General features: G+C 37.8%; 2 protein-coding genes across 2 annotated transcripts; both read left to right on the top strand.

Annotated features, from left to right (window-relative positions):
* Positions 1-7,006: 7,006 nt before the first annotated feature.
* Positions 7,007-9,326, top strand: LOC145029406 (uncharacterized). Its single transcript, XM_078977948.1, has 3 exons — positions 7,007-7,136; positions 7,344-7,440; positions 7,571-9,326. The coding sequence occupies exons 2-3, from the start codon at positions 7,371-7,373 to the stop codon at positions 9,115-9,117; spliced, it is 1,617 nt and encodes a 538-aa protein (XP_078834074.1). The 5' UTR covers positions 7,007-7,136; positions 7,344-7,370; the 3' UTR covers positions 9,118-9,326.
* A 1,917-nt stretch (positions 9,327-11,243) lies between these two features.
* On the top strand, positions 11,244-11,633 carry LOC145030468 (uncharacterized). The gene has a single exon (XM_078978834.1). It carries the CDS (start codon positions 11,244-11,246, stop codon positions 11,631-11,633), a length of 390 nt encoding a protein of 129 aa, XP_078834960.1.
* The last annotated feature ends 4,548 nt before the right edge of the window (positions 11,634-16,181 follow it).

The following is a 16,181-nucleotide window of genomic DNA, read 5'->3' as shown; positions in this document are numbered from 1 at the left end:
TGTTGGAGCGGATCAAGGAGGCTCAGAGGGAGGGCCTCAAGGAGGAGAGGCAGAAGTGTGAGAGGATAGTGGACCGAGTAGCTTCGTTTGATTATGACAGTCGGGGTTTGCTGACGCTTCATGGAAGGGTGTGGGTACCGTACTGGGGTGGAGTACGGCAGGTACTGATGGACGAGGCTCATAAGTCTCGGTTTTCTATCCACCCAGGGGCGACGAAAATGTATCAAGATCTTCGACCTGATTATTGGTGGCCCTGCATGAAGCGGGACGTCGCTTGGTATGTTGAGAGATGCTTGACCTGCCGGAAGGTCAAGGCAGAGCACCAGAGACCTCACGGCAAGATGCAACCATTAGACATTCCCATGTGGAAATGGGAGGATATTACCATGGATTTTGTCACCAAGCTCCCCAGGACCGCACGTGGAGTGGATTCGATATGGGTAGTAGTGGATCGGTTGACGAAGAGTGCCCATTTTATTCCGATCCAGGAGAGTATATCGGCGGAAAAGTTAGCCGATATCTATGTGCGAGAGATTGTGGCACGTCATGGAGTGCCGGTATCGGTGGTGTCAGACCGAGATGTCCGTTTCACATCCAGATTCTGGAAGCGGTTCCACGACGAGATGGGTACTCGTCTCCATTTCAGCACCGCTTTTCACCCCCAGACTGACGGGCAGAGCGAGAGGACGATTCAGACTCTTGAGGACATGCTGAGGGCATGTGTTCTAGATTTTGGGGGCAGTTGGGATACGTATCTTCCGTTAGCGGAGTTCTCGTATAACAACAGTTATCATGCGAGTATTGATCGACCTCCTTTTGAGATGCTGTATGGGAGGAAGTGTAGGACCCCGATTTGTTGGGGCGAGGTCGGTCAGCGAGTCATCGGGAGCACAGAAGTGGTGCTCAAGACGACTGAGTTGATCCAGCAGGTCCGTAGTAGGCTGCAGACTGCGCAGAGTCGGCAGAAGAGCTACGCTGACAGGAGGCATTCGGACTTGGATTTCCAGGTGGGAGATATGGTCCTTCTGAAGGTCTCACCTTGGAAGGGTCTCATCAGGTTCCGGACGAGGGGCAAATTGGGCCCCAAATTTATTGGTCCTTTCAGGGTTTTGGCCCGGGTGGGTTGGGTTGCTTATCGGTTAGATCTTCCTGAGGAGCTTAATCAGATCCACAACACCTTTCATGTGTCGCAAATGAGGAAGTGTTTAGTGGATGAGTCAGCAGTCGTTCCCCTAGAGGACATTCAGGTTGATAGCAGCCTGAATTATATTGAGAGGCCAGTCGTGATTATGGATCGGAAGGCCAAGACTTTGAGGAACAAGGTAATTCAGCTAGTGAAGGTACAGTGGCAGCACCGGAAGGGGTCTGAATGGACGTGGGAGGCTGAGGAGGAGATGAGAGCGCACTACCCGGAGATATTTGCAGATCCAGCCGTAGCAGACTTCGAGGACGAAGTCTGAGATAAGTGGGGGAGAATTGTAACGACCCGTTCCCGGTATGTTAATTCATTAGTAATTGTTTTAAAGTTTTGCAAGAGGGACTCGGCGAGTTCATAGCCTGACTCGCCGAGTAGGGTCGCGACTTCGAGCACGCGTGAGCTGGGGACTCGGCGAGTCCATCCGTCTGGGTGAAACCCTAAATCCCCGGGTTGCCCACTATTTAAGTCACCTTATAGCCCCATTCTTGCCTCCTTCACCCTCTAAAGCTGTGAGAAAAACCCTAGTTCATCTTTGAGAGTTTGTAAGTGATTTGTGTGATTTTGTGAAGGCTTGAAGAAGGAGAAGAAGAAAGGAGCAAGGAGAAGAGGTGGAGTGCCAAGATCCAAGGGCAAATCTGAGTTATTGGAGGTATTTTCGGATTTCCCCTCTTGTTTTATGCTTTAAACCTCCATTAGAACTCTTCTAAGATCTAGTTGATGCTTGTTCCAAGCCTTATGATTGCATGAATGCCCTAATAAGTCGAGATATCCTTGGATCTATTCATTGAGAAGTCCCATAGTCCAAATCTATTGCCTTTATGAGGATACTTTGCATATTAACCCTAGATCTATCCCTTTTATGCATCTTTTAGCCTTATTTCCCTTGTTTATGTGTTTGTACACGTAAAGTTGGAAACTTTACGTGGTAAACCAGCTTATTGGACTCAGATCTATCATTTGTATGTTTTGGATTCAAGCAAAATCGAGTGAAAAACAGTTGCATGGCGGCAACTCGGCGAGTCGGGAAGAACGACTCGGCGAGTCGAGTCGCGAGTCCCCGATTCCTTCCTTTTTAGCAGTGTTGAGTGGAACCAGTGAGTTAGAGAGTGGACTCAGCGAGTTGAGGGTAGACTCAGTAATGGAGGGACTCGGCGAGTTGTTCATACAACTCGGCGAGTCCAAGGCAATCTTCTTAAGATCAAGAACAACTCGTCGAGTATGTTCATACGACTCGGCGAGTCGGATGAAGATTGTCTGAGTTCTTGGATCAAGAGGGTACTCGTCGAGTCGATGCCATACTCGACGAGTAGCAGTGAGTAGGATTGAAAAGTGAGAGTAGGACTCGGCGAGTTGGGTGGCCCAACTCGGCAAGTCAGTCCAAATGAGAGTGACTTTGACCAAGGGTAAAAGAGTCATTTTACCCAAGTGCAGTGTTTAGTATTTGATTGAGTGTGTTTATGGGCTTGTAGCCGGGGAGATACAGGAGCAGCAGCAGTTAGCTTCCAGAGCCACACACTCAGCAGCCAGTTTACGAGGTGAGTTTCCTTCCAGTAGGGACGGGTCTAAGGCCACAATGCCGGCCCGTTCAGTTAGCAGTAGTTTCCGGACTTAGGTCCGATGCAGTAGCTAGTATGTTTGATGCCTTCGTGGCTCAGACAGGATTTGTATGCTATGTTTTATGTGTTAAGTGTTATGTGTTCCGGGCTACGACCCGATGTAGTATGCAGTGTTTGTGTTCATGCTAGATGATGTGTTATGCTAGGCCATGTTCAGTCAGTCAGTTTCGGACTTCGGTCCGATGCAGGGGACAAGGTCCCAGTCGATTCCGAACTTCGGTCCGATGCAGTTAGTTCCGGACTTCGGTCCGATGCAGGGGACAAGGTCCCAGTCAGTTCCGAACTTCGGTCCAATGCAGTTTCCGGGCTTCGGCCCGATGCAGTGGGCTAGGCCTAATATGTGTTTATATGTTATTGTATGGTATGTGGTAGTTTGGGGGAGCTCACTAAGCTTCGTGCTTACGGTTTCAGTTTTGGTTTCAGGTACTTCCGCAAGCAAAGGGAAGAGCTCGGGGTGATAGCATCGCACACACCACAGCTTAGCTTTTATCCTGGGGATTGTTTTAGTTGTTTTGATTTGATATAGTATGATACAGTTTTCCGCACAGTATTTTTATTATGAATGGGATACATCGCGTATGTTTTTATGTTATGATACTCAGATTATGGTTTTGATTATATTGAAAAACAAAATTTTTGGGTCGTATTTTTGGGTCTTTTCACTACCGATATGATCAAAACATTTTGGTAAATATTGGTCTCTCATACATAGAGTATTAGCCATAGCCATCATTTTGGCCCTACAATTCAAAATGAAGTTGATTGAGTATTATTTTCCACAAATATATGGTGATGAGTCCCCCAAAAAAGTTGAGCGAATTAGAAAGTTGACTCATGATTTGGTAAAAGAATACAAGCCACATGATGTCAATGAAACCCATTCTTCATTTAATACTTTTGATTTTGGCATGGATGTTGATGATTTTGGAGATTCTTTGGTTGATTTTGATTTATTTGTGAGTTCCACTTTAAGTGTTGATACTTACAAATCCGAGTTAGATTATTATTTAAAGGAGTATGTTTTGCCAAGGACTGAGATTTTGACATTTTAGCATTGTGGAAAATTAATGGTATAAAATATCCTATTTTGCAACAAGTTATTAGAGATGTTTTGGTTAGGCCAGTGTCTACTGTTGCTTCTAAATCAACATTTAGTACCGGTGGAAGACACGTTACTCCTCATCGAAATAAGCTCAATCCCAATCTCTTGGAAACATTAATTTGCGCTCAAGATTGACTATGGGATGAGAAGTTTGGTAAGTGTTTTTTATTTTCGAACTTTTTATTTTATTTTATGAACATACTAATATTTAATTATTTGATTATTTATAGGTACACATTCCAATAGAGAGAAACATCTTGCAAAATTTGAAGTTGTAAAAGATGATAAGTTTGGTCCAAGCTAAGTGGATTTTGATACTTAGTTTATGAAGATTTGTTGGCGATTGATGATGATGAAGAGCAAATACTTTTTTAACAAGATTAGAGTGAAGTTGTTTTTATTTTGGTTTCTTATTAAAACTTAAGAATTTTGTGATCATCTTTTTTGTGTTTTGTCATTTTTTAGAATGAAATATGAATCATTGAACTTTTAGTTATTGTGATTATTGTTTATGCTTTTTCAATTTTCATATTTATAAAAATAGAATTTATTTAGTATACGGATATCCACTGGGTTCCCCGAACACGACGGAGATTTTTTTACCCGACTTCGTCGGGGATTTAGCAGAGCGGAGGCTGGGATGGATGTGGGAATCGGAGGTCGGGGACAGGGACAGGGACGAGGATCGCAATACTTGTCACCCTCGTTTGCATCCCTAAAATAGACAAACAAAATTTGTCCATGCATTATTTCAAACACATAGCGGAACAACGTGTGCCTTCCTAGAATTTAGTATATACAACGTAAAATACCAGAAGACTTAAGTTCATATATTGTTGTTATTATTATTATTATATTATACAAACGTAAACAAATACATGTATCAATATTTTTAAATACGCTATTATAAAATATATAATAATTTTTTAAATATGATATATCAAAATTATTAGTTACACATACACACACACATATATATAGATCCGGTAAAAAAAAAATTTGGTAGGAAAGTAAGGAGTTTTTTTCTACATATTTTTTTGACGAACAAAATACATGAATCACTAGATGATTCATTTGTAAGATGATTCACAAGAAAAAATTCTCAAAAAAACATCTTTATGATTCATTTTTAAGTAAATTAAGAAAAAATTCATTTTTATGACAGTTTTAGTGAATAACAACAAAATCATTGTATAAATGAATTATCGAGATGTTTTATTGAGAATTTTTTCTTGTGAATCATCTTACAAATGAATCATCTAATGATTCATTTTGTTTGTTCACGAAAAAAATATGTAGAAAAAAAAACTTCTTACCTTCCTATCAAAAATTTTATTCTTATTTGATCATGACTCTCTCTCTCTCTCTCTCTCTATATATATATATATATATATATATATATATATATATATATATATATATATATATATATTAGAATTTAAATACGATATAATAATTTTTTAAATACGATATATCAGAATTTAGTGTATATATATATATATATATATATATATATATATATATATATATATATATATATATATATATATATATATATATATATCGTCATAATCAAATGTATAAATAGTTTATTAATTTACAAAAACTTCTTAAGTATGTTCTTCTTAAATGTATCTACATTAAAAAATAACTATTTATACATCTAAAAAACATTTTTTAACAACTCTAAAAAAATATATCTATATTTTTAAATACGTAAAACTATGTATTTACACTTGTAAAAACATTTTTTTTTCATAAATACAAATAGATATTTTAACATATATAAACTTTTAAATATATAAATGCATTTTACGTATTTTATGCTTGAATGTATAAATGCATTTAAAAAAATTATAAATAAAATTTCGAATTAATTTTTTTCGTATATAAATATGTTTTTTTAACATCAACACTATGCATAAATATTAAAAAACATATTTAAAATAAAAATCATAAACTATAAAATATTATTCATCGCTTACATGGTAAGAGTTGACAATAGTTACGAGCTTCACCTTCAAAAAAGCTAAGTATAACCAAAAAAAATCCCAAACTTCTTGATAACATAAATTTCAATTTTTGATAAAAAATTTAATTTATGTGGTTTTTATGACAATATTTTTGGTGATGATTTATATTTGAAAGAGAATTTGTTTGAAACTTTTCCGAACATTCTAAGCAATGTTTTAAAAGTTGATTTTTTAGCTGAATTGGTCTGATCGATTTCTAATTCAACCGTCAATTTAAACGGTTTGAGTGTATCTTCAACCGAAAAATATCATAAATCTGGTTGCGGTGTGTATCGACATTCGAGTTGTGTATACTCCAAAAATATTCAACTTGCTTTGGAAAATGATTGCTCCTTCAGACTAACGAAAGTTTAGCTATACAAATATAATAAATCGGTTCAAACCATTTATTGGTTTTATCATACAGATTCAACCAAGTATTTGAAGATTCCATTCATTTCGATTCGGTTTAGAGATTGATATAAAACTGGTGGGTATTGAACCGCTTTCGTGTGGTCTAGTCCAACCGACTTTTTAAAACATAGATTCTAAGGTTTAATTAGTCTTTTCAAAAATACCCATTCAATCTTGAACTATCCGAAACAACCATATATGAAAATACCTTAAAATGCTTCAACTTCTTCTCCAACCGTAATTTTGGGAAACCTAAAAAGGCTATTTTAGTCACTGCATATTTAAAATGAAAAAAGGCGGGTAACATTCGCTCCCTAAAATCCGGATTTTTATTCTGGTTCGGACCTCTCTCGCCCGTTGCTACTTCATTCCATAGTCTCTCTCTATAACAGAGCGAGCTTTGATCTTCCCAATCAGTGATCATTTCAGATGCAAACCAAATCTCTCGAATTAACTTCATTTTTTCTGAAAGGTTAGTCAAATCCGCAACTTTCCTCTTTTAATTTTGATTCATTGATGTTCTCTTCGATTTGTTGTGGAAGATCGGATGTTGATTATAATTAGTAGGGAAGTCGGTTTTCAATTAATTGTTCTTATTTTCGTTATCATTTACGAATTGATTTGTAGAATGAATTTTACATGAATTCAGTGATAATGAACTACAGGTATTTCAATTTGAATTCGCAGCAAAACTTACAGACGAATCGAACTTTTGGATTACATCAGAATGTGATTATCAAGAATCATATCAAAGTTACGCAGTCAATCAAGAAGAATCAAGAACATAAAACAGAGTAAGAAAAATAGCACACAATACCTAGATGTTTACACAGTTCAATTGTAGTCAATCGATTTCGAATCTATATCCACCACAATCTCTGTTATTTCTTTCTTCTTCCTCTTTTTCGCCTTTAATGCAAATACAGAGAAATAATCCTCTCAAGTCTCTCGCATATGACTCAAACTGGAAGCTAGACTTAATCTTATGTTATGATATGCAGGTATTGAAGGACTATTGTTCTCTTCGAATGGAGGGCATCGAATCAAAATCACAGTCACCAGGGCGGGATAGTCATATTATGGCAGAAAATGTAGAAGGTAAGATCCTTATAGAACATGAATAGCCACAGAATCTTTCTATCATTATACAAATCAGTCATCGCACTAAAGATATATATTTACATTTCAATCTAGACACTAATTGACCTTCAACTTTCTGGGAAACTAGGGTTCAAGCAACGTGTCAAAGAAATCCTTGATCTGATCAAACAAGATGAAAACTTTTCTGAAATAACAGCCGAAATTTACGATTGCAAGAAGTCGAACTTGACAAAACTGGTAACCGAGTTATCACGCATGCATGGGGAGTTGGCTGATCAAAATGTTAATTTGATTAAAGAAGTCAACAAGAACACGCATAAATTTACAACACCTATCAAAACACAGCAAGTTGATTCCAGTTCAACCTCTCCTCAAGTTACTGAATCGAGTAAAAAACATGAATCCAAGACACCTATCGGTTTTAATTTTACTTTCTCAAGTGGAGGTGGTTTTCAAATTTCTAGAAGCGAAGGCTCAGAATCTTCTATCTTAAAATCATCCAATTCCGATTCCGCATCAGAATCTATCATGTCTATCAACAAGCGTCTAGTTTCACCAGTCGATGACGATGCATTAAAGGTAAAAGAAACCAAAGTTAATGACGCTGAAGAGTTATTGAAAAATATTTCAGTTCTTGAAGAAGAACTGTCTACTTCGAACAAGAAGGTCCAGAGCTTAAAAGACGAAAACGCCCTTCTTGAAACCAAGGCTTGTGACACTGAGGAGTTAAAGAAAAATATTTCAGTTCTTGAAGAAGAACTGTCTACTTCGAACAAGAAGGTCCAGAGCTTAAAAGACGAAAACGCCCTTCTTGAAACCAAGGCTCGTGACACTGAGGAGTTAAAGAAAAAGATTTCAGTTCTTGAAGAAGAACTGTCTACTTCGAACAAGAAGGTCCAGAGCTTAAAAGACGAAAACGCCCTTGTTGAAACCATGGTTCATGACACTGAGGAGGTAATGAAAAAGATTTCAGTTCTTGAAGAAGAGCTGTCTACTTCGAGCAAGAAGGCCCAGAGTTTATTAGAAGACAAAAACGCCCTTCTTGAAGTTGAGAAAGCTAAGGTGGCTGAGCTTAAAGTTGAGATCAGCGAGTCAACTCGTAGGATTGAAACAATGGCGAAAGTGATAGAGGCCTACAGAACGCAATTATTAACAACAGACAATGAAATTTCAAAGCTAAAACAAGAGCTGTCTAGAAAAGATATTGACCAAACTCAGTTTTTATCACTTGGTCAAACTATAACCTCGTTACAGCAGCAATTAGATTCAAAGCAATCCCGGAATGATGAACTGCATGAGAAAGCTATTAGATTCACAGCTGATATATCAGAGCGAGATGATGAAATCATAGAATTGAGTACCAAGATTAATCAAATGAGAACTGTTCATGCAGCCGAAGAGGATAAATTGAAAACTGATATCGGAAGGTTGGAAACGGAAGTCAGAGAAAAGTGTGAGTTAGTTGATGATTTGAATCGGAAGCATGATGCTGCTGTAATGTCATGTAGAGATGAACTGAAAGTGAAAGTGGTGGAATTGGAAAGAGAGGTGGAAGTGGTGTCGGAGGAGAAAAGGGAAGCGATAAGGCAGCTGTCCTTCGCCGTGGATCATTACATGTCTGCATACAAACAACTTCATCAAGACTTCGTTTCCATCAAGCGGCGTTTTGTTTGACTTCAAGAATTCTTCCCGAATACCAAGATTCAGATTAATATCTTGTTTTGGGACAATGGATGACTTAAATACAAAGTATAGGGGGGTTAGTTGTAAATGAAGTCAAAGGCTGGTTTGACCTTGACCATACTGAGATTCACTTGGAGTAGTTTTTTTGTAAGACCATACCAACGAGTATAATAATATCATTGATATTTCAATTGTGATTATCAGTTTTTGCAATTCTCCTCTAAGTCGGTTTCAAAAATGGTTTTGAACATATGGAACCATGAAACATTGCAATTCAACTTGAAAGTCATTTGAAAGACCAATATAAATTTTATAAAGATGTTTACTATTTGAAAATCTTTTTTTTATAAAGCTTTATAAATTTGGAAGGTGTTTTATTTAATTGTTTTGATACATTTCCCGTACATCTATAATTTATTATTATTAGGCTAAAGGGTGTGGCTGCGGTTTGGGGCCGCGGTTCTCTGCGGTTTTGGCCGCAGTGCGGTAGCCCATGGCCGCACTCATTTTTCTCTTTTCTCCTCTTTACTTGCACTCTCTCTCTCCTCACAACCAATTATCTTTTTTCTTTGAGTAAATTACACGAATGATCCCTATGGTTTGCGGTAATTTGCGTGCTTGGTCCCTAACTTATTTTTTTAACTCGGAAGGTTCCTATGGTTTGTTTTTGTTACGCGTTTGGTCCCTACTGTTTAATTTTGTTACGCGTTTGGTCCCTATCTTATCTAAAAAGGCTATTATTTAAAGAGGAAAAAATGATGGGATAGGTGAGGTAAGGTGAGGGGGTGGAATTAGGGGTGTGTTTATTTAAATAAATTAAAAAATCAAGGGAAAAATAGTCTTTTTAGGTAAGATAAGGACCAAGCGCGTAACAAAAACAAACAGTAGGGACCTTCCGAGTTAAAAAAATAAGTTAGGGACCAAACGCGCAAATTACCCTAAACCATAGGGACCATTCGTGTAATTTACTCTTTTTCTTTTCTTTTTTCTTTCTCTCTCCTAATCATTTTCCCACTCCCTCATTGCGGTTTCTAATTGATTAAATAAAAACAAATCTGAGTTGGCGTCTACGTGGCATAGGAGGGAGTGCGGTTTCGGTGGCACCACTCCCTCCAGCCTTAGATAAGTTAATCTATTCCGTTAAAAGATATAAATATTTAAAAATTATATTTTTATTGAAAGTTATATCATTGCAAAGCATGTACATAAAAACATCAAATCAGAGAAGAAGGTTCTGCAAAACATTTAAGAACTAAAATAGATAAAATAAACTAGTTATTTTTAAATAAAATAAATTTTGAAAATGTTAATCTATTCTTTTGGTAATGTGTTTGTTAAATAAAAGTTAGTTAAATTTTTATGTGATAAAAATAATAAGTCTCTCAAAGACTAATCATGGTAATTATGTACCTTAAAATATTAACTCATATTTATTCATTATCTATGTTACACCAAATATTTTATGGATATAAGTTATTTAATACTCTAAACTCTTACGTTTTTTTTTTTTTTTTTTGGATTGCATGAGTTATTTGTTTCGATCTCTATTTTTTTTACCTAATTGGCATATATCAGGATTTGATTGTTTCACTATCAATCGACAATGTTGAAGGTGCCCTGTAAAGGATATCGAACTTGGGGTGTTCGCTGAAATATTACGAGTAAGCTTCCATTTAATTCGTTTGTTGTTTCCAAAAAAAATACATACTAATAATGGTAATGTTTTGTCGAGTTGTTCCTAGTTTCTTTTTTTTTTTTAATAAATATTTTTTTCATACCTTAAGTATGTATGCATGTATACACGCACAAATCAATAAGAGAGACAAACACGATTACACACATTGTGCATATTTATTTAGCATAATTGTATAAAAGTTATAATGGAATTTATTTTATACCGTTTAGATTATCTAGACATCTATGTAGTATTTATCTTTTCCTTGAAGTCAGTTAGGTTTGTTATCTTTGTTTGGCTCACGTATAAAAGGTCATCCCCATGTAACTTTTATGAGATGTAAAACAATTGATAAACTCTTTGATTCATCTCTTCCACTGTCAATTTTATTATGGTATCAGAGACAACTATTTAGAAGAAACCCTAAAATCCGTCATAGATCATGGCAGGAGACAAACCAACAGGTTCAGGAAAAGAAACCAGTGGGGAGACGACTGATGTCAACTCGCCATACTATATTCACCCGTCTGATTATCCCAAACAGATGCAAGTGAATGATGTCTTGAACGATCACAATAACAACAAATGGAAACAAGAGATGACCAATTTCTTGTTGGCGAAAAACAAGATGGGACTAGTCGACGGAACCATCGAGAAACCAGGAGCCGAATCACCGATATATCTTGCATGGGTGAGGGCTGACGCTATGATAAAAGGGTGGCTGACGACTGCAATGGAGCGAGAAATAAGGACCAGCGTGAGGTATGCGAAGACCTCGTCAGAAATATGGAGAGATTTGGAGGAACGTTTCGAGAAGGAGGGAGCCCCATGAGCATACGAGCTTAAGCAAACCCTAAACGCCATAAGACAAGGAGGTACGACTGTTTCTAATTACTATACCAAGTTGAGATCGATTTAAGATGAGTTGCAACTCGTTCTCCCGACTCCTCGTTGTGCCTGTGAAGGATGTAAATGCAATATTGGAAAGATGTTAAACGACCTGAAAGAAAAGGAAAGGACATATGACTTTCTTATGGGTCTGGATGACGATTTTTCGATGATTCGTACCCAGATCTTAGCGATGAAACCCACACCCCCGTTAAGCACGGTTTACCACCTTCTCGTTGAAGATGAGCAGCAACGAGCAATAACAACAGGGTCAAAGAGGCCGAATGCCGAAGCGACTGCATTTCAAGTTAATCACTCAAATCGCAAGGGTGCTCAACAAAATCAAGGGAGGCAGCAATATCAGTCATCACAGTCATCACAACAGCCCTCTGACAAAGGCACTTCAAAATATCAAAAATCAAAAAATGATAAAAAGCAGTATTGTACTTTCTGTTCGAAAGAAGGACACAACAGAGATGGGTGTTTCAAGATAATCGACTATCCCGACTGGTGGCCCGGAAAGAAAGACAAACCACGAACCAAGACAGCATGTGTAGAGCTTGGGCCTAGCCCCATCGCAGGTTTGACTGACAAGCAATATCACTTGTTCGTGAACCATTTTAAGGAGGAGAACATTGTGGATGGTTAAAACAATCAACCAATGGCACATATGGCAGGTAAAATTGATTCTAATTGCCAATGGGTCGTGGATTCAGGAGCTACTGAACACATTACCCATCGAATCGATTTTTTAGAAAATGTCACTAAAACCCGAAAGAGACACCTGTTGTCATCCCTAATGGTGAAAAGGTGTCTGTTGAGGGAGAATGTGTTCATTTTTTGCCCGGTGGGATTAAAATAAATCGTGCTTTACACGTGCCAGATTTCAATTATAACCTTTTGTCGGTTGGAAGACTTACAAATAGCCTCAATTGTGCCGTTACCTTTTTTCCACAATTTTTTGTGATGCAGGATCTGTCAACGAAGCACTTGATTGGTGTGGGTAACTTTTCAGAAGGGTTGTACCGGATGGGGGAGGCAAAGAAGCATCAAGCTCTTATGGTCAATTTTGAAGTTTGGCACAAGCGACTTGGACATCCCTCAAATAAGAAGATTTCTACTTTAGATTTTATTAAAGATGTTTCAAATAAGACTACGAATTGTGATGCCTGTTACAAAGCAAAACACACAAGGCTACCTTTTCCACTTAGTACAATAAAGACGATTTATTGTTTCGAATTAATTCACTATGATTTGTGGGGAAAATATAGAACTCCTTCGTTAAATAAAGCTTTTTATTTTTTAACCATAGTGGATGATTTTAGTCGTGCCGTGTGGACTTTTCTTCTTAAACACAAAGATGAAGCTAGTACATGTCTGATAGACTTTTGCAGGATGATCAAAACCTAGTTTAATAAACAAATAAAACGCATACGTTGCGACAACGGGGGAGAATTTGTATCTAATGCCATGCGAGAATTTTATGCAAAGGAAGGGATGGTTCTTGAAACGTCGTGCCCTTACACTCCACAACAAAATTGATTTTTGGAGCGTAAGCATCGTCATCTTCTCGAGACAGCGCGAGCTCTCAGGTTTGAGGCAAATTTACCAAAGCATTTTTGGGGAGAGTGTATTTTAACTGCTACTTTTGTCATCAATAGAATGCCATCAAAGGTCTTGAATGGGTTGACACCTTATGAGATTCTTTATGGTCAAAAGCCTAGCTATGATAATATGCGAGTATTTGGATGTTTAGCATATTACCGTAGCACAGAAACTGGCGGAGATAAGTTCGAGCCTCGTGGGAGACCGTGAATATTTGTGGGGTATTTACAAGGTGTTAAGGGCTATAAGATTTATGATTTGGAAAGCCATAAAATTATCATATCTAGAGACGTTCGTTTTTTGGAGGATACATTTCCCATGAGCAATTTAGACTATAATGTGGAGTCTGAGGAATGTACATTTGAAGCAGGTTGCAGGACGCATGAACCCAACCCAATATATGACAGCGGGCCCATTGTGGAGGAGCCGGTGGATCAACAGGTGGCCATTCCGCCTTCGCTGGAGTCGACGCACGAGCTCGATACAGCGCCGTCATCCCATAATATTGCATCAGTCCAATATACCTCGCAAGCCCATGATAACGAAACTGACACAAAGCTAATTATTGAAAGTTCTGCCTGCCCAGATAGAACGACTCGCCCCGACAGAATAAAAAATCCACCAGCTCGGTTCAAACATTACAACGTCACACTGCCCCCAACCGTCAACCACTCACAAAGTACTCCCAATCAAGTCGCTTCCACAGTACATCCTCTCACTAACTATGTTTCATATGAAAAATTTTCTAACTCTCATAAAGCTTTTCTAGTGGCCATTGTGGCACACAATGAGCCCAAAACTTTCAAACAGGCCTCTTGTGATCCGGAATGGAGAATGGCCATGCATAAAGAAATAAAAGCTCTTGAGTTGAATGATACGTGGGCGGTAACATATTTACCAAAAGGTAAACGCGCCATAGATTCCAAATGGGTGTACAAAATCAAGTACAAGCCTAACGGTGAAGTTGAAAGGTACAAAGCAAGGCTCGTGGCTAAGGGCTATACACAAATGGAAGGAGTAGATTTTCATGACACTTTCGCACCTGTGGCTAAATTGGTTGCAATCTGTGTCCTTTTAACAATTGCCATCAAGAATGATTGGATAATTAATTAGTCAGATGTGAATAATGCCTTTCTACACGGAGACCTTGAGGAAGAGGTTTATATGAAAATGCCTCAAGGGTTCGGACAGAAAAATGACATCCGAGTTTGCAGACTCAAAAAGTCAATATATGGACTCAAACAAGCCTCTAGAAATTGGTTCTACAAGTTTACCGCTGCTTTACAAATTCTTGGTTTCGCTCCATCTCATGCGGATCCTTCATTGTTCACTTTCAAAAGTGGGACTATTTTTTGTTGCAGCTTTGATCTATGTTGATGATGTCATTGTTGTGGGCAATGATAGTACAAAATTTGAAGAAACGAAACGATATCTTGATGAACAGTTTAGTATTAAAGATCTTGGAGATCTTAAATACTTTCTCGGCATCGAAGTGGCTCGAACAAAAGAAGGTCTTGTCCTAAGTCAACGCAAGTATTATATCGATATTCTTGAGGATGCAGGTTTACTTGGTTGTCGTCCTAGCCGGTTCCCTATGGAACAACATTTAAAATAAGATAAAGGTGATGAAGAAGAGCGTGTGGATGTAGGCAGGTATAGGCGTTTGGTCGGACAATTACTCTATTTACAAGCTACTCGCCCAGACCTTTCTTATTCAGTGAGCATACTCAGTCAATTTGTTGCTGACCCACGATAAAGTTATTGGGATGCTGCCATGCGTGTGCTACGTTATCTAAAGTTTACGTTGGGGCAGGGAGTTCTTCTATCTAAAGATGAGGGAAACAATATCATGGCTTATAGTGATTCGGACTGGCTGGGATGTCCGTTCTCGAGGAGGTCAAGAACAGGTTATTTATTTTTGCTGGGTGGCGCTCCTGTTTCTTGGAAGTCAAAGAAACAGTCTGTGGTATCTCGTTCGTCTGCAGAGGCTGAGTACCGAGCTATGGCCACCACAATTAGTGAAGTGTTGTGGATGCGATGGTTGTTATCTGAGCTTGGCTTTCCTGTTTCTTCACCTACCAAGCTTTTCTGTGACAATCAGTCAGCTCGCCACATTGCTCATAATCCAGTTTTCCATGAGCGTACCAAACATGTGGAAATGGATTGCTACTTTGTTCGAGAAAGAGTCGAGTCTAAAGAGATTGAACCAATTGCCATTCATAGAACAAATCATTTGGCAGATCTTCTTACTAAACCACTTGGATCTGAAAGACTTCAAGCCTTGGCTGTCAAGTTAGGCATTCGTAATCTACATGCTCCAACTTGAGGGGGAGTAATGGAACTTATTTTATACCGTTTAGATTATCTAGACATCTGTGTAGTATTTATCTTTTATATGGATGATAATTATCTTTTCCTTGAAGTCAGTTAGGTTTGTTATCTTAGTTTGGCTCACGTATAAAAGGTCATTCCCCTATAACTTTTATGAGATATAAAACAATTGATAAACTCCTTGATTCATGTCTTCCAGTGTCAATTTTATTAAGTTAAAATGGAAATTTAAAGGTGATAGAGAAGTTATTTATTGGAAGTCTTGTGACAAGTAATTGGATTTCACGAGATCTAGTTGATCAAAAAACAAGATGTTAAAGAAACACAAAACTACATCATATAAATCAAATCCAAGGATTGTAAATCAAATTTTCAATAAGTCAAATAATATGTCATTTTTCAATGTTTGGTCCACAAATTAGGTTCATCTGTTGTTAATTATGCATCGAATTGAAAGAGTTACAAACACACACCACATGTTTGATAAAAGAATCAAATATCATGGATTTGTTGTTATGTTTGATTAAAGAATCAAATATCATGGATTTGTTGTTCT

The sequence above is a fragment of the Lactuca saligna genome, chromosome 2 (genome assembly GCF_052625555.1).
Source record: "Lactuca saligna cultivar CGN05327 chromosome 2, ASM5262555v1, whole genome shotgun sequence".
Lineage (NCBI taxonomy): Eukaryota > Viridiplantae > Streptophyta > Magnoliopsida > Asterales > Asteraceae > Lactuca > Lactuca saligna.
This window is presented reverse-complemented; position numbering and strand designations above follow the sequence as displayed.

Excerpts from the sequence above, each read along its gene's own strand:
- LOC145030468 (XM_078978834.1), top strand. The coding sequence starts at position 11,244 with ATGGCAGGAGACAAACCAACAGGTTCAGGAAAAGAAACCAGTGGGGAG.
- LOC145029406 (XM_078977948.1), top strand. The coding sequence starts at position 7,371 with ATGGAGGGCATCGAATCAAAATCACAGTCACCAGGGCGGGATAGTCAT. Across the intron at positions 7,441-7,570 it reads TATGGCAGAAAATGTAGAAG|GGTTCAAGCAACGTGTCAAA; the intron begins GTAAGATCCTTA and ends CTGGGAAACTAG.